The 20,382-nt window shown below is 36.3% G+C and overlaps 1 protein-coding gene across 2 annotated transcripts in view; it reads right to left on the bottom strand.

The window, feature by feature from the left end:
* LOC138707841 (phosphatidylinositol 3-kinase regulatory subunit alpha-like) overlaps nt 1-18,094 on the bottom strand; it is a 570,572-nt gene extending 552,478 nt beyond the window's left edge. For both annotated transcript variants that reach the window (XM_069837816.1, XM_069837817.1), the window contains exon 1: nt 17,207-18,094. In XM_069837816.1, coding sequence (XP_069693917.1) covers nt 17,207-17,920 — 714 coding nt within the window. In that variant the 5' untranslated portion in view covers nt 17,921-18,094. The remainder of the gene's footprint in view (nt 1-17,206) is intronic.
* Nucleotides 18,095-20,382: the final 2,288 nt, after the last annotated feature.

Below are 20,382 nucleotides of genomic sequence, written 5' to 3'. Positions count from 1 at the left end.
TTCCTGATCACCACTTTTCCGTCTTCTAGATTCCTTCATACTGTACGGTACTGTAGCAGTAGGTAAGCAACGTGAAACAGTTACTGAGAATACACACTGCACTTCACTAGATAGCTGAGTGGTCGTTTCTCTCTCCTCTACCTATATATAGCAAGTCTATGTCATTCTGACGTATCTTCCTCTCCGTTTCGGCGAGCGGTAAACACCGCTCTCCCGCTCCGAACGAGCGCGCGCGTTCGTTGAGAGCTGTTTGTGCAGGCCCGCTCTAGAAAGTCAAAACCGGGACGCAGTCATAGTGGTAGTCTTATCGATCACTGTTCTTACTACGCCTAGTCGTATTATTTAAATAACTACATCTTTGTGGCTGATTGAAGGCTCATTGCAGAGGTAAAATGTCTTTGGTACGACGCTCAAGCGTGTAATATTACAGGACATAGTTGAGGATATTTGAACTAATATTTTCACTGTCAATATAGACAACATTACATAAAAACTGTGTAAAATGAACGTAAAAGTGACAAAAACCGTTCACTGAAAGGTACTGGAATACCAAAAGGCACAAAAAGTGAGTTGAACGTAATCAAAAAGAACCAGTTCCATCAAAATCTGAAAATTATGAAGCATGGATTTTTCTAGCCTACCATTTGTTCAGTACCAACATCCCAAAATTAAATTTTATGTTCTATTTAACGACGCTGCAACTTCCAAGGTTATATCAGTGTCGCCGTTGTGTCGGAATTTTGTACCGCAGGAGTTCTTTTATATGCCAGTAAATCTAGTGACATGAGCCTGTCGCATTTAAGCACACTTAAATGCCATCGACCTGGGCCGAGATCGAACCCGCAACTTCGGGAACAGAAGGCCAGCGCTATACCGCCTGTGCCACTCAGGGCGACACCAACATCCCGATTAATAAATTGAATAATCTATGTATATTTTAGAGAATTTCTAGAAAAGTATACAGAAAATGAGTAAGGTTTCAGTGATGAGCGACATATAAGTTACTATCCTAATGAAACACGAAAAATATCAGACAATGGGAATATCTTGTACTACATCATGCACCAATAACGTCATGTGCTATTGAAAGAATTTCTTGCAATATAAAATCATTTCAAGTGACATCCACATATGTTCAAGTTCCGTAACTTACGAATGAACGGTTACTATTCACTACAAAGATCACGACGAAAATGAACATTACGGCTCAAATATGTGTTTACTAGTATAGCTTCAGAATGTCGGGAGTTGACTGTACTCCACGAACACGCAGCGACGGCCTGTTTGTTTATAACCTTATCCCTTGCATTACCTGTGTTCGGCGTACTATAGCTATACTCAATGTGTCTTTAACTTCAGTATTTAGGTAGCTGGAATACGAAGCCTAATCATAACTGTGCACTTACTCCTTAAACAGTACGAACCAGCATAACACTCGGAATAAGAACTCTCACATGTGTGAGTATAGGTATGTATAACAGAGCTTAATAAAAGAGAGAGAGAGAAGACTGACGGCCAGTCACTCCAATTTCTGTTAAGTTCATCTTCATGCTGTGTCTGATTTATTTAAAGATTCTCTTTACTGTCTTATTTGTAGCCTATTATTTCCTCTATTGCTACGACTTGTCAGTAAAACTTGGCCAATTATTATCGCGCGCTCGCGCGTGTGTGTGTGTGTGTGTGTGTGTGCAATATATATAGCCACCGGCGTGGCTCAGTCGGTTAAGGCGCTTGCCTCCCCCTCTGAAGTTGCGCTCGGGCGCGGGTTCGATCCCCGCTTGGGCTGATTACCTAGTTGGGTTTTTTCCGAGGTTTTACCCAAACGTAAGGTGAATGCCAGGTAATGTATGGCGAATCCTCGGGCCTCATCTCGCCATCATCAATCTCATCGACGCTAAATAAACTAGTAGTTGATACAGCGTCGCTAAATAACCAAATAAAATATTCATATATGAGGTTTCGCCGTCCTCATTGAATACAATGACTATAAGTAGCCATACTGTAGATATAGGCCTATCTATTAAATTGAGAAAAACTCCTTCCTGCACCGGGAATCAAATCCAGGACCTCTCAGCTCTGCGCGTTGAGCGCTCTTTCCAACCGAGTTATGCCGTGACACGATACACAGTGCAGGCCGAACTCTTCTCATTCACATTATCAATAGCCTATTACCTGCATTTTTTAAGACATACAAGTCACGTATGCAGGAGCGCATATTTAAATGACTTTCTGGCCATTTTCGACAACAGTTTATGAATACTTTTAACGTTTGACATATGTACATATATATTCATATATGAGGTCTCGCCATCCTCATTGAATACAATGACTGTAAGTAGCCATACTGTAGATATATCTATTAAATTGAGAAAAATTCGTTCCGGCACGGGAATCGTTGGAAAGAGCGCTCAGCGCGCAGAACTGAGAGGTCCCGGGTTCGATTCCCTGTGCCGAAACGAATTTTTCTCTATTATTATCATGACGTGAAGGTATATAATGAAACTATTGCATCGAAGTTCTGGAAGTAGCAGTGTTTAAGGGCTGGGTTTGAATCTCTACCGTTTATATAGGTTGTCCAACCTACACTAGTTTTCCTTGGAGAAGCAAGTTATCATAACAGCATCAAAAAGTCACTGTTACATCCGCCACCAGGATAGCTGTAGTACTCTATCGGTAGCCTTTTCTTTCCATATCTGTATATTTCGTAGGTAAATAATCAAATATCGGGAAAATAAAACTGTGTGATAACCTTACAGTGACTGACAAACGTCATTTCATACCCATCACGTTGCAGAAAAGAATTACCGAAACTCTGCACATATCCGCAGCCGAGAACATTCTCTCTCGTAAACTTTTAATTGTTCAGCGATAGGATTTACCCTTGGGTCCAGATTGCACTTTTTTTTCTTTCTTATAGATTACTAGCTAAAAGCACCCGGCGTTGCCTGGGCTTTCCTTTATGCTTCTGACTTAAGGAGATCTCGGCAACTCAACTATGGAAAACCAAAATCAATTACTGTCTTTACTAAGCTTTCCTCGTTCCTGGTCCACACCTGTGGAGTAACGGCTAGCACGTCTGGCCGCGAAACCAGGTGGCCCGGGTTCGATTCCTGGTCGGGGCAAGTTATCTGGTTGAGGTTTTTTCCGGGGTTTTCCCTCAGCCCAATATGAGCAAATGCTGGGTAACTTCCGGTGCTGGACCCCGGACACATTTCACCGGCATTATCACCTTCATCTCATTCAGACGCTAAATAACCTAAGCTGTTGATAAAGCGTCGTAAAATAACCTAGTAGTTGGTCCTCGTTCCTAAAGATGGATCTTTAAATAGCGTCACTTACATGAATTAATGACCTTCTTAGCAAAAACGGCTGCCAAGATTAACACAATTTAAAACAGCTGAAGATCAGGCACCGAAAGGAAAAGATGTCATCATGTGCCTTACTGTTTTTGTTTTTAATTAGCTTTGTCTTGTAATTTAGACAAACGAAAACATCCCCTCGATCCCCTTATATCCTTTTAGCATAAACGCAATGTTCTACATTGATCTAAAGCTGTGCTGACACAAATTTAATGTAATTTCCTGTCTATGTGTACTTTCGCTTGAAATTTAAAGACAGTTGACGATAAATAGGGAATTCTCTTGTTCCCAATCTGAACTCCTTGCGGTATCATGGCGAGTTAAAATTTACCTTTTTATCGATCGTATCGAAGAATCAATATGTAAATAAAAAATATAAGCCTATAATAGGATTAAAGAATTTTGTACCCTTTGCCCGCTTTACTTCCGCTTATGTCATACCCGGTTTCTTAAATATGACTTGAAAAATGACGTTTTACAAATACTCGTACATAATACTGTATATTAATTACGTCATTTTTATTTTATGTACAGAATACAGCATAATCTCGCAATAAGTGATTTTTTGGACTTGAAGAATCATATTTTGAGAGAAGCGTATTTTAAAAATTAACAGATTGTTCTTTCCAATAGGCTTAACATACATACATACATACATACATACATACATACATACATACATACATACATACATACATACATACATACATACATACTAATGTACATTCACGACATGATAATACAGATACAATTTACCAATAACACATATTCGGACATAAACAACAATATTTTGAAAGATATATATTTTAGAATTAATACACTCTTATTTTCAGTGAGCTTACGTACGTACATTTACGTAATTGTATGGTAACTTTGTTTGAGACAACATAAATAAAATACTACGGATATATTATTTATGTAGTAAAAACCCCTTTATGTCGGGTTAAAATAAAATGAAGTAGGCTATTTAAAATAATGTAACTGAAGTATCAAAATAATAATAAAAAAAATCAGTTGATCTCAGGTTCAAACCCGGATTCCCCTACACGGTCTACACCAAAGCCTTCGGCTGTACCGCTACGCTATAGAGAGCTATGTAGTAAAGCGCTTGAATTTACGTGTTATCAATACTTTTATGTTTTCTGCCTATTATATATGATTTTAAATTCTTAGATATCAGGGGACTGCAGAAGTCGCCCTCAGCCCATTTTGTTTGCGTACCATGAAGCGGGAGATTTTAAATCGAATCGATCTTCAAACTTATTTTGCATCGAAACGATACATTACCGGACATGGGTTCCCAATCAAAACTTAATTTACTTAGTCCTCTCTACAAGCCCTAGAAGTTTGTAATAGGAATTATGAAACACTCTGTATTGTATATTCATGCCACATGACACATCCAATCGAGAGATCGTCCCTCATTTACGTAATTTTAATTTAATGTGATTTTATTTAATATTTCAGTATCAATATGGCCGCATTTACAACGGAGGAAGATGAGCGTCCCTCATTTACGTAATTTTAATTTAACGTTATTTTATTTAATATTTCAGTATCAATATGGCCGCATTTACAACGGAGGAAGATGAGCGTCACCGCGTTTCTGATTCGTGACCGGGTGACGTCCAACTTATATTATACATGAATGCTTGATCGTATTTCTTTCTCATTTTTATTGTTTTCAATAATTTAACGTCATCTGTCCTATTTTAATGTAGCCTATGTTCTTCTCCTGGTTTTGAAGGTTAAATGTGCAAACTTTAGCAAATATCAGTCAAAGCGTGCATATTTGTATAGAGTACATACATACATACATACATACATACATACATACATACATACATACGACAATACTTTTTAGTTCTTTTAAGCATTCTGGTTACTGTATTGTGTTCGTATTAGTGAATGATTTTAGATAAGGGCGCAAATAGCCATAGTCGCTGACGCGCCCTTTTTAAACCCCACTAATAATAATAATAATAATACATACATACATAAATACATAGTCACATTGACTTTTATATATAAGAAGATTTAACGACGCTCTTCCAATTGCGTGGTACACAGAATTGGTAGAACTAATGATAGTGAGGTTGAATTTTGCAATATGATCCGAAAGAAACGTTATGGGATTAGCTTGCATACGCTTTACAATTTGGAAAAACTGGTGTACTCTAGGAGTGTAATGAATGGCCGACGAGTTTGGAGCTCACAGTCATTCAATAATCCCCAAGAGTTACGAAAATCACAAACAAATTTCGGATTTTCATTTCTCCAAATTGTATCTTCCTCTTTGTTGAAAATAGTCTACCTCTCATACGCATATACGCATGACACTATCAATGTGTATGAAAAGAAAACGAAGAAAAAGAACTTCTGCAAAACCCGCCGTAAGAGTATGCCCCAGTTCTCTCCCAATAGAGAGATTCTTAGTACTCGCTAGCAGTTTTGTTTGCAGCAAAAGAGAAGAATTTACTACTCTGTCCTTCCTGGAATCGGCTCGTGACCTTCTATTCAGTAGTCTATGTCTATATCTCTACAAATCTCACAAACTGATGAAGTTTTTGGAGTATATAATTATTCACTGAGTGTATACTTACAAATTACCCACAGCAATAAAACCATTTCGTACGAAACAATGTAGGATTGAGAGATATTGAAATACACTAGCTTGGTCTATTCAAGAATTTCATCACAAAATATTTCAGCGATATTTAAATTTTTTACTTGTTCTACCATAATACCGAAGTCACAATTTTTGAGTTTATTATGCGACTTTTTATACCTGAAAATCCGTAACTTACCTACGTTACATAAACAATAAATTTTACAAAACAGAACAATGTGTTCTAAGAGACGTTATAAACCAAAGTGACTAAATGCAAGTAAACTTTTTGCTCAAGTCTCTGTAAAAGGTATAACGTACGTCCTGTCAATATTATACAAGTACTGTACATAATTTTTTATAACTATTCAAAATACGTAGGACATCGCGTAACTGTCATTTGATATTACAGTGCTGTAATGTTAACATTACATGAGCGGGAGAAATTAAATCTTTACCGATAACTTGCGCCATTTCTGATTAGGCTCACAAAAAATTATTTCTATCAGGATGTATGGAATGGAATTTCGGGAGGGGGCACTATGACCAACACTGCGACCTTTTACGATCTATTGCACTAACCCTCAATCTAGGCGCATTCTCAAACCCACACCGGCTGACTACACTAAGGTTCGCTGCATACGCAGGTTTCGAGCAGGCAACCTCCCTCGTGTCTAAGCCAGCTCAAGCTCACTCCGTGCGTCGCCAGCCGGCGTTCGGGGAATGCTATTGAATAGTGACGAATTGGGAAGTGGTGACTGAATGATGCAGATGTCTGATATGGAGAACGGTGGAACCCCGAGAAAATCCCCAAATGCGACCTTGTCCGCCACAAGTGTTACTATGGATTTTTCAATGATAAATCGCGAGCCTGACGGGACTCGAACCCTGCGTAACAGGCTGGAGGTCTGACTACTCAGCCACCACAGGGGACTTATATGGGTGTATACTAAGTGGGCGGATGGAAGTTTTTATGCCTGTAAACTGTTCAGACAGGTTCATTAACCACACAACCCCAGAAGGTAGGGTTGAGATGAATGGGGAAATCTACGGATGGCCTTTCAGTCCCGAAGATACAGCAAAGACAACTCGGGTAAATCCCTATGACTATGACTAGGTAACACGAGCAGTGTCCAACGCTGTTGAGTAACGATCAGCGCGTCTGGTCATGAAAGTAGCGGACCCGAGTTCAAATCCTGGTTGGAATTTTCCCTCAACCAATTGAAGCAGAATTGCTGAGTTAGTTTCGGCGTTGGACCTCGGACTCATTTCGCCATCATTAATTCACATATCATCATCCACACAATAACCCGAAATAAGTTCACGGTGCGGCATACTTTACTCCAACACCAGCTGCTGACATGCAGCCCCACAACATAACATTTCCTTCACCATGTTTTACAGTTGGTTGCAAGTTTTCTTTTTTCATATCTTCATTTGGCTTGCGCCACACCAACAACCTACGACCAGAATCGAACACATCGAACGGACTTTCGTCTACAAAAATTGCATTGTTCCACCATTCTTCATCTTTGTTAATGTTGTCTTTAGCAAATTTAAGCCTCTTTTTATTGACTTCAGTGATTAGTGGCTTTTTCCTCGCCACTCTTCCATGGTACCGTTCCCGTCGTAAAACTTTCGAGCTGTTTCTGGATGCATGTTCTTTCCAGATTTACTTGCGAGGTCTTCTGTTAGTTGTGGTGCGCTTATCCGTGGATTTTTCTTCACTTTTCTGATTATAGAACGTACATTTATACTTGTTAGTTTCTTTGGCCGCCCTTTTTGCGGTATGAATTCGATCCGGTCCTCTCTTTCATATCGCCTTATTATGTCACCAACCGTGCTCCTTTTCATATGTAACATTCTGGCGATACCCCTGCGCGTTGATGGAAAACAACAAGCTGTCGCAATTCAAAACTCGAATTCTTACCTTTGCGCCCCATTAGAAAGAAAACAACATTCACCACTGGAAGACGCGTCTGAATGTTCCGGTTAAGTGACATCCACTACCCCACCCCTATCTCAATATGCACAGAACGTAAATAAGGCAGAAGCGAAGCCGGCGCATGTCGACCGAATATTAAATTGAATGCATACATTGATAATGCATATATATTGTAAACGAAAGTAAAATTTATATATGAAATGTATTAAGTTAAATTTATTAACGTGATAAAAATATGCAAATATCGAACTTTTAGTCCACACCTGTGGAGTAACGGTTGACGCGTCTGGCCGTGAAACCAGGTGGCCCGGGTTCGATTCCCGGTTGGGACAAGTTACCTGGTTGAGGGTTTTTTTCCAGGGTTTTCCCTCAACCCAATATGAGCAAATGCTGGGTAACTTTCGGTGCTGGACCCCGGACTCATTTCACCGGCATTATCACCTTCATCTGATTCAGACGCTAAATAACCTAAGGTGTTGATAAAGCGTCGTAAAATAACCTAATAAAATAAATATCGAATTTTTAAAGTGATGGGGATTTTTTTTTTCGTGTTTTCCATCATTAACACGTTGACGAATATTCGAAAATAACAAAAATTAAAGACTGGCCGAATACTAAAGTGTATATGTTGTCAGGGCTTAAATAGTGCTTGGGAGGTATATTTCTGCCGCTGGACCACGTTTGAAAGCAGTGCGTACATTACACCAGCTGCCTATGAAAGTACTGCAAGCTCATTATGTATTCCAGACAGTCTGTACATCTCTCGAGAACTTACCGAATACAAAACTGCCACATTCGATCGGCGTTACGTAATGCAAGATGTCTTCTGTCGAGAATACGAAATCGCACATTCGTCTCTAGTAAACTGGTTTCAGAACGTGAGCAGCTCGTCCTGTCCTCGGTGGATTAGCTTAGGCGTAAAATGTGTGCAAATAATTAGAACTTGTAGGGCAGCACTGCCACCCTTACAAGCATGATAGATCCTACACACTGCAAGCCCTGCAAATCCTATTCACAACGTTCTAACGTAACTAGTTCAAATCAATTTTTATATTACCCGTACATTGGCTATGGATTTTAATATTCTCATTGTAGTATATTATTTGATTCTGTGAATTATTGTAATCTTTTGTAATACCATGGATAGTACAGACCCAGAAACAAACTTTGGGCCAATTGAATTTTCTAAGTTCCAGTTATAACATATTGCGCATGCTCAGTAAGCACAGGTGGGCCAAATTTTGTTTGAGAGTCTGTACACATTTAAACTACTTCACTACCAGCCCTTAAATTTGTTGTCATTCTTGACCAATAACAACTTTGACGAAACGACTGCCAGAGAGATAGGAACGTCTGCAAGAGAGATAGGAAACTACTAAAAATGAATGAATAAATAAACTTTATGTGCTATATTCAAGCCATTTCATTCTGCAATATAATATTTTCTGCTTCCTCATTGTGTTTAGTTAATTTAGATCTTTTTATAACGTTTAACGACTCTTTATCAACTGCGAGGTTATTTTCGATGAAATTGGTGACAGGCTAGCTAAATTGTATTTTGGAGAGATAATTTACCATGGGATTACCTGACATTTAACTTGCAGTTGAGACAGTGGTGTATTCATAAATAAAAATGTGCCGTGGTTCTGAGATTTCGGTAATGCCATTAGTAGTTATCTTAGTCATCATCATCATCATCATCATTCCCACAGGAATACTTATGAATTGTCAGATGAAAACACACGAGTTCGATTCTACTCGTAGATATAGAGGTTTTAGGTGTGCGGAGTAGACCTCACTATGAAAAAGTTTAAATATGATTAAAATGTTAGTTTTATATGCGCAAAATTTGTCAATATGAAAATTATGAAAGTGTCCTGGAGCCGCCTGGCTTTGAAAACTTGTGTCCTGGCGCCACCAGGGCCCGTCAGATCTAAAATGCACGCCTGAGTTGAAGAAAACCACGAATAAAATCGAAACAGATTAACGTATCAGCCCAAGCGAGATTCGAACCGACGCCCAACATAACCTCGGGGCAAAGCTGGATAGTACAGTATGTTTCAAAAGTCATGGTAAAAAATTTAGGGATGAGAAGTAAAAAAAGAAGAGAAAAAATTTCCAGTAAACATGAATCCGCAGATTAACCGTTTACGAGATGTCAATTTTTTTGCTGGTTGAGCCGCCGGTAAACCGAGCGCCTCGATACAGTAAAGAGGAAATATTCATACTTCATATGTATGTTGCGCTCTCCCCAATCCCATTTTCTTCTAAGTGTGAGAGGATATCTAAACGACGATATGGTGAAAGGTGGATAGATAGAGGAGGACCTGTCTTTCTTCGTTTTTACTTCTCATCCCTAATTTTTACCATCAATTTTGAAACACTCTGTATATACACGTAACTTTTAAGTAAGAGTAGGCCAGTCCGTCTCCTTGGTCTTTAGGTAGCGTGCTGGACTCCTGATCAAGGTGGCCCGGGTTCGATTCCCGGTCGTGAAGCCAGGGACCTCTTCACGGGGACTGATTGTCCATTGTCCAAGTGTGTGTGGAATCTCGCAGTGGCCCCCGGGTACTCTGACCCAGTAAACAGGGGAGTCTGCATATTGTGTGTGTTCAGTAGAGTTGTGGGTCTAGGCACAATAAGCCTCAGGCTACGGTGCCGAAATTAGTAAAAAAAAACACAGTAGGCCTACATTATCTATTAGAGTCGTTATTATGACAGTAGTCAATCTGACTGTATAATTGTTAGGACAGAATATATTCCATGATTCTATTTCAGTAATTGATTTAAAATTTGCATTGACCCTGGAATGGGTACTGATTATAACTGATGCAGTTTCGAAGTGGGGGTCTACCATAAAATATAAGAATGAAATTGACTGTTAAAGCAGTACACAATCTATTAGATAAAAATAAATATTACATTAAATAATGCGCCATTCATAGTGCGGTATCTCAGAAATTTTTGGTTTACAGCCACAAAAATTATATTATATATATATATATATATATATATATATATATATATATATATATATATATATATATATATATAGCCTAAGTAATAATGAAACATATTCCAGTATTTTGACGTATAGGCTCTAAATACCTATGTGATTTCACATCCAAATGAGACCAATTTAGACTATCTTGAATAAGGCTACATTCTGGCGTTCAACACTACCAATATTACCTCTGATAGAGGTTCTGGCTGATATGTACAGCTGTCAAAAGAAAAAGTGGCCGCTCTCCTGGAACAAAGTTCCCTTCGGGTATCTTCGCTACAATTCGGAGACAGGCGATGTTACATGTTGTTGGACCACGTTGCCTGATATCTACAGTTATAATGGAAGTATTCTGTGTGTTATCGATAGCATAATGGTAGCGTTCAGGCCTCTTATTCATGAGGTCCTGCGTTCGACTACAACCACGTGCTTTTTATGTTCTTTTTTGTTCTGTTTTTGAGAGAGACAAACTATACATAATGGCTCCTTTTTCTTTTACGATTATTTTAGTGATTAACATCAGGTTCATTAATATATTATGCCATGACTTTATCATTATATTGTGGCTGCAAATGGAAAGAAATAAGATTTTATTCTCAATAAAAATATCTTTCGTGGCATAAACAAAACAAATTTACTGGCGTCGGCCTTAAAACATTCCAACAATTAAGCGTTCAAAAAACAAAACAAAAAGCCACAATTCAATATTTAGTCTATCTTCCTCTTATCTCGATCATTTTGCAGTCGAGTGGGCATGGAATTGACTAGTCTATGCAAATAGCGACTGTTTTTAGACACGATATTCCAGGCATTCTGAACATACATACATAAGTTTTCTGTCCATGGGCAGGTCTTTCATTGCAAACCCAGCAATCTCCAATCTTTCCTATTTTCTGCCTTCCTCTTAGTCTCCGCATATGATCCACATATCCTAATGTCGTCTATTATTCTTTTCAACCAGAGACCCAACCAGTTACTTTTTATCTTTCTAATCAGTTTCAGCATCATTCTTTCTTCACTCACTTTTTCAAACACAATTTTATTTCTTATTCTATCTGTCCACTTCACACGCACCGTTCTTCTCCACATCCACATTTCAAATGCTTCAATTGGTTTCTCTTCATTTCGTCGTAATGTCCATGTTCCTTCCCCATACAATGCCACACTCCACACAAAGCACTTCACTAGTCTCTTCCTTAGTTCTTTTTCCAGAGGTCCGCAGAAGATGCTTCTTCTTCTATTTAAAGCTTCCTTTGTTCATGTTTGCAGTTTTTCTTGGGAAGGATAGGCCTAAATGCGGTAACATCCCGTTGCTTTCCGCACACCACTATCTCTTTCGCATCTTTTTAAATTCCAGGGGACCCAAGCGTGGAGATGAGGAGAGTGGATTTGACTAATTGGGCCCTCCGGACTTCACCGAAAGTCAGGCAAGGGTTAAATATTAATTCTATCAGGATGTTTGACCCTATCAGAGATCGGGAAATCTCAATTAGCCTTTGCCCCCCGCATCCTGGACTAGCTTCTACGAATCATCAGAAAATCTTAGAGTGTGATTAGGCCAATTTTTCCGAAAATGTTTCCACACTTTTGCCTTCGTAGCTCAGCGGACGAACGTCGGAATTTAGATGTCAACGTCTCAGGTTCAATTCCTCGTTACTCCTTTTCATTTTATTGTGGTTCAAGATAGTATAATGTAATAATACAAAAAGAAAAACTAATAGCAGTATTATGCAACTGGATTTTTCCAAACCTAATATTAAATTTATGTTATTTATATCGCTAAAGAACGATTACAATATAAATAACTTGAATATTATTTATACAGTATCACTAAAGAACGATAACACAATATAAATGATAAATATCGGTTTGTTTAATTAATATAAGATATTATATAATACGTGTTTAATTATCTAAATAAAGTAACCCATTTTACAAAGAAAGATGTTTATTTGTGTTATAATAATTACCTACATAAAATACAGATTATTTATATTGCGAAAGAACAATAACGATATAAATAACTTGAATATTATTTTATAATGCTAATGAAGGAAAACAGAATATAGGGTAAATGATAACTTGAATATTGTTTATATCGCTAAAGAACGATAACAATATTAAAAACGCGAATATTATTCATATCGGAATTTCACAGATTTATTACAGATGTGTTTAAGAAATTGTAGAAGAATAGTAATTAGTAACAGTGTCCTATTTATTTTTCTTGGAGCCAAATTTGTAACTTTTAAAAGGTGGTTACTATGTTGAAGTGTATGTGTTGCAACGGATGTTTGATTTGTTATGTATGTGAGTGAGTTATAGGATGCTTGATGTCGTCGCAATGTCGTAATTATAGTTTGTGTGACTATTGTGTATTAATTTATGATGTATGGTATGGAAAGCTGCATATTTGTGATATAGAAGTGTTACGTATGTGTGTTGTTAATGTTTTTGTATGTTTCAAATTGATAACTGATATTTGTTTTGCAATCGCAATGCCTAATTTACGGATTGTTTATGTTTTGTTTACATCGCGTAAGCTAATTTAATTTTCTTTTCCATTTCTCTTTATGCTTATCTGTTTTGTGTATAAAACTATAGCCCTAACATACATATGTAAAATAGGGCTAACCCCCACTGGAGATACAATAATAATAATAATAATAATAATAATAATTATTATTATTATTATTATTATTATTATTATTATTCATATCGTTATAAAACGATAACAGAATACAAATGATGACTTGAATGTTATTCATATCCCTAAAGAACGATAACAAAATATAAATAACGTGATATCCATCAAGAACGATAACTGGATATAAATGATAATTTGAATATCATTTACATCGCTAAAGAACGATTAAAAAATAAAATGAAAACTTGAAGAAGGCCCGAACCCACAACCTTTGAATCATTAAACAAGCACTCTACCGCTGGTCTGCGAGGAGCAGATATGGAACACTTCCATAGTTCTGGAACTCCTTGTACAAGCACATGCATCGTGTAACATCGCCGCGACCCGAAGTGGACTTTGAAAATATTCGCTGTTCACGAGTGCGGCCACTTTTTTTTTGACAGCTGTACATCTATTATCAGGCAGTACATCTCACTTGACGATGTGTCAGTGGAAGAACAATTGTTTGTATGCATCTGAAGTCTGATTAGTGTAATGTGTAGCTAGTCGACTATGAATGCAATGAAGTGCGAAAGGAACTGGCCACCCTACCCCATTACCTCCTGATCTAGTTGCCTCATAAGTGGTGCCCTGTTGTTATCACTTACGAGGTTCAGACCTGTCTTCAGATACTTGACCAAACAACTACACCCATTATTTTACCTTGTCATAATTACTTGTACACTGCAGTTATGACTGATCAAGAAAACAGGAACTACACTGAAACATATTTACAGGATACCAATGCTATCAGGTTTTAAGATTAAACATTTACAATGGGACTCTTAACGCGAACACATCCTGGAAATAGATAAAGAAAATGGATGATAATATGACGTATATTACCAAATTTTATAACCACACTTCCATTACTACCTTTGCTCGGCCAAATTTTTCGTACAGAGTTTCTACAATATTTAATCCAATTTTATAATTTAGAAACAATTCTAACCTATCTCTTAAGATATGGAATCTTATGAATGTAATTTTTCTGAATATTACACAAACAATATGAATAAAAATGTTAAATAACCGAATATAGTCCTAACATACATTTAGGCCTTCATCCAAGTCTGAAGTAGAAAAAAGTGGCGAAATAGTCAGAAATTGTCAGGAATGAATACAGTATAAAATTAAAAATAATAATTTCACATTTTCTTAAATTAAAAATCTCATTACATTATTACATTTATTACGTTTAAATGTAATTATATCGCTGTACACAAGTATAATAATAATAATAATAATAATAATAATAATAATAATACACTACAAACATTACAGATATCGCCATCATCATAAGAGATACCGATACTTTATTGCTATCACCGAGAGCAGCGGTAGCAGGAGCATTTATACCGGCCAATGGTTCGAATCCCGTTGGAGTCAAGTGTTTTATATTTCAACAGATTTCAGTTACATTTCATTTCTGCAGTAGGCCTATGTGCATCGACTAAACCGAATGGCATTTTCAATTTTTATGGGTTATTTAAATGGTAATACAGGAAAGAATAATTCCAGAAAATCTTTTTTATCGATTTTTCACAAAGTTCCAATTGCATTTCAATCCAGATTCCTAGTGAAGTAAGGTCATGTAGGCTACGTAACGCATTCACAATTTTCATTATGAGGCTTTCATTGAATATAATAACAAAATGTTGGGTCAGTATTATAGGCCTATGTTACACAGACACTTAGAAACAGACTAAGTAATCTGTAGGCCACTAAGAATTATTGAATGTTTCCTATTAAAATACTACTTAAAAAGAAAATCTGAGAAAAATAGTGACGTGTAGAGAATGTCATTCAATTTGAAAATCTCATCTGTTCTAATTTCATAAGAGTAGGTCTAATTGACTGATGTCCATAGTTTCACTGCAGTATTTTCAATATTTCACAAAGTATTACAATTGTATCTTAAACCAGAAAAATATCTGGAAATTAATTACTTATAAATGCTACAGACATATAAAATTAATACACATTAAGAAAGTGAACACACACTATAATGCCTATTTTACCCTAATTCCCTGTTTAGTGGGAAGTATTACAGACATTTTTAACAATAATTTATACAAAAAACATTTCAGTGCATTTCAGGTTCCTAATACAATATCTGTGAGAAAAAAATCTTTTTCTGCCCGAGTTGTCTATTTCACCATAATTCCCCTCAGTCTCTATTTATAGGAGCTTCATATACGCTCAAGAATGTGCATAAATAAATTTTTACTATATTTGAAGTTCCTGACCCAATGTATACGCCCATCTATCTACTTTACTCTGCCTAAACTTATCTCACTGTTATTTGAAGTTCCTAATCAACAAAATTCTCAGTTGCACTGAGCAGTTAGGAAACTTGAACATGGAATGATTTTAATGTTGCCGTATATTAAACGCCTCAAATAAAAGAAAAAGTAAATTCCTACAAGGTTAAAAAAACAGAATTTGACTGCAGGAATTTCAACCAACAGTGTGGTTAACATTACTACCCTCTCATTTTTCCTTACACTATACAACTGTTAGGATGATTTTTATGTAATTTTTACTTTCATTAAAACACATTAAATTTCTTACAATAATTTATCATAACATAATTATCCCTGGTATTAATGCTGTATGTTTTACACCTATTCAAATCTTACTTTAAAAACCTTTCACGTATCACATTAAATGAACATAAACAAATTGCAACTTGATAACGTGCAATTTCGTTCCACATCTACATAACTTAATGTAACCGTTCTGATAACACATAAGATGATGTTAAAATTGAATTACAACTTCAATATGAGGTATATAGCAAAACTTTACAAGCTACACAGCGTGCCAAAAAATTGTAAAAAATTACAAAAACTGTAATTGTAATCTAGTAAAATTTTGACTCGTTCCACATCTTAAAGCCTCACTGCTAATGTAAGACCTATGGAATACAATAAATAAAATGCTTGACTAACACGTTATCAGTGCCCTATTCACAAACATATGGACTGGTTTAATATTGAGATGATTACCCCAATGAGATATATTAAATTATTACATCCATATTTATTACATTTCAAGGTAAAGCCTACAAAACTCATTTTTATGAGGATGTAAATTAAATTACTCTCATTTTCTTCTACACAATTTTCGTCATTTATCAATGAAGTATTTTCTCATACACATTTCTTCAGATTTTACAACACAGTTTAACGTATAATAATTATTCTTTCGTATAAATAAATTAAAATAATGCATGCATCAATATTATTACCAACCAGGACAACCTAACCTAACTTTCGCTACATATTCTCTTCTGTACTGCATTTACTAAATTCATTAAATACCTACATAAAAAGACTATGTTACAAGAACATTTCTTGATTCGTTCCATTCCAAATTACATAACACATTATAAAAAGAAAACCTGTCATTTTCATTTTTGGTGTATATATCCGAACTTCACATAACCTCACACCTGTGTAAACAGCAGTAGATATAGGCCTAATTACATAGTTACTATGTGTATGTATATGTATATAACAAAACTTCCTTATAAACGTCTTCTATTTGTTTTATATATATCTAAAGCTATGTGATTATATCCTTTATGAACAGTACTCACCTGCTGCTTGGTAACAGCTAGCTCAGGCACGAATTCGCTTCTCTGGAAGGTGTTTGTTGTATCACATATTGAGTGGAAGCAAGCAGGACAGTCCGATGAACACAGCGATGCACACATACAGCAACATGTTAATTTACATGAGCACATCAAGTTGTGGAAAGAAAGTGGTCTCGCACAGCCCTGGGTGTCGAACCCCGTACCCAGTGCCAGGGACGATGGTGATGGACTTGAAGGCTGCTGGACTCTTGGTGCACACGACAGAACAGCGGCAGCTAAGGAATTCACGGTTTCTCGGACACAGAACATGTCCAAATCTAGTGGACTTTGGTTGGCATGGTAATGGTGTTGCATTAGTTGCCGGTTATTGTTGTTGATTGTGCTCGTCTTTGTAGCCCCATTTGTAAAGCTGAAAGATCGGGGTCTAGTCTCTGATGAATTAGAAACATGTAACATATAATTCTGAGAGTCGATGTTCAAAACAGCAGGCATAGCTAAAGGTGGCATCTTGGTGTCGTAATGTTTGTTTTCCGAACCAATATCCAAGTTTCTGTTATCAACAGATACATTGGATACGTCCCCTGTTGAGTTGTCAATGTTGTTATTGTTCACGGGAATGTTTGGTTCGTGAACCAATTGCTTCGTTGCCCCCCGTTTCATCGCCTCATAAAGGTTTCCACCAATAATTCCGGGTTTAACTATCACCGTATTGCTCATGGGCCGTTTCAAACTCTTAATGTAGATGGAGAGCCTCCAGTAGACGGTACCTGACTTGATTCATGGAGAATTTCTCTTCTGCACCAGCTTCGCTACTAAACCTACTCGCACGTGACACTCTCACATGGGTTTCTGCGCATCTTGTGCACCGACACGCAACCTTTCCTCACAAACGCTGGCTGCCAATTGTGCAAGATGCCCTGGTCGCACTTGTCCTTATACCACTCGACAGTGCTGCCACACACAGTAGCGCAAACCATTGCCAACTCGTGAAATCAAATGTCACCAAAAATAGTACAAAAATCACCAGAAAATCCCCAAAATATATTATTAATTTTACTTACATGGAAAATTTTTTGTGTTAATATACAAATAAAATATGCGTACCATTATTCATAAATAGACGACGAAACTTCATAAAATTGCATGTTTTTACTGATTTCGCATATAGAAATAGTGAAAATGGATCTTTGCCCATCATGGTTTTTACATTCGAATGAAGCCAACTTTACATTTTGCATAAGTGCATATTTCGAGGGTTTTTCCCCTTTAATTGTATATGTATGTATGTATGTATGTATGTATATATATATATATATATATATATATATATATATATATATATATATATATATATATTGCATATTTAAATGCATAACATATATTGATATCTTTCCTTGTTTTTTTAATTATTATCTAAATTCACAGTTTTCTCTGTGATAAAAATAGAAATGATTTCCAAGAAATATAAAACCAATGTTGAGGTCATGAAATGTCTGTGACAACATTGGATACTTTCTGATAGTGCGCCCTGATTTCGTAGATCCAAAACCAAATGTATTTAAACACCTGCGACATGAAGTCACGTATTGTTGAGGTCATGGAATTGCTACGACAATGGATACTGCTAGTACACTCTGATTTCATAGAACCAAAACTGAATAAATTTAAACACATGAAGTAACGTGGACTGTACCTAAATTTTCATTTCAACAAGAAGCAGTTTAACCGCTGACGAGTTTTACTGCACAATCAAACGAAGAAACAATGCATGATCAATCTGCTTACAAGTTTAACCGTCATCTCTCTCATTAAGGGGTTAGGTACAGCTCATAGCAGTAAAAGTTTTGAAAATATTCAACATTTTTGTCCTTCATTACTGTATCTTGTACAATAATGAAAATTGGTATGTGTAAAACACTGTCCTTCTGCTATAAGAAAAAATATTTTTGCGATTTAAAAAAATATTTATATATTTTGTTTTTCAAAATTGAAAATGTGCAGTTCACTGTGCAGTGATGAAGCGTTTCCCTCATAACTCAAACTTTTTAACTTTTTCGTGTTCTCTCTCTTTTATTTTATTGCTGAAACTCATGTTTACAGTATCATGCTCTTTCAACTACATTCATTAATGAATAATATTGTTTTTATTTTGTGTTAGGAGAAAATACTGATATTTTGCAATTTTAAATGAATTTATTTCTTATCAGATAATCTATCAAAGGTAGAGAAGTGATCTTGCATCATATTGTAGATATGACATGCATAAATACATACAACAAATTTCATCACAAAATGTTGGATAGTTTTTGAGTTATGTGGGAAACGCTTCATCACTGCACAGTAAACTATACTTTGAAAAAAAAATGTAAATAATTTATTTTTAATCGTAAAAATATTTGTTTCGTGTATCAGAAGGACAGTGTTATATACATACTAATTTTAATTATTGTACAAGATACAGTAATGGAGGGGAAAAATGTTGAATATTTCCAAAATTTGACTGCTGTAAGCTGTACCTAACCCTTTAAGGAATTTTGAAAGCAAAAATAAATGTTTACGTGATACCCTATTTATATAATTGTGTGCGAACTGCATAAAATTTGTGCCTAATTAAAAGAAAGGATGTCCTATCGACATTAATGCAGAATGTTTAAGTGGGTACTTATTTCGTAAAAATATCCGTTACGTGCCATTATTTTTTCCTGTCTACGCGAATCTTGCGCCTTAGTAGGAGAGAACCAATGCAATCTGCAACATATCATTATTGAAAATGTTTTTTGTTTAATTAATCAGAAGAAAATGAAGTTGTATCTTCTTGTCTTGGGACATACCTCCAGCATTCCACTGGAGAATCTGTAGCTGTAGTGGTTCGTTCCGAGAAGAACGGTTTCTTCCTTGTGCAGAAGTAGCGCCTTTTTGCCAAGTTGTAGACTTCTAGCCATTGTGTAATGTTACACAATGTTTCCAGGTTCACCACGGGGAGGCAAGTCTACACGCACCCTTAGGGTCTATTGGAAAAATAAGTTAAACTTTCCACGCATGAAGGGGAATGAGTTTAAAAAAGATTAGAACGTTAAAATTGTATCAATTCAAATATTTATGTACAATTGAGGGGTTTGGGGGAAAAACCAGGCAACTCCATTTCTTTTTTTTCATTTTTGAGCTGTTTATGCACAAAG

This window comes from Periplaneta americana, chromosome 10 (genome assembly GCF_040183065.1).
Source record: "Periplaneta americana isolate PAMFEO1 chromosome 10, P.americana_PAMFEO1_priV1, whole genome shotgun sequence".
NCBI classification, from domain to species: Eukaryota; Metazoa; Arthropoda; class Insecta; order Blattodea; family Blattidae; genus Periplaneta; species Periplaneta americana.
This window is presented reverse-complemented; position numbering and strand designations above follow the sequence as displayed.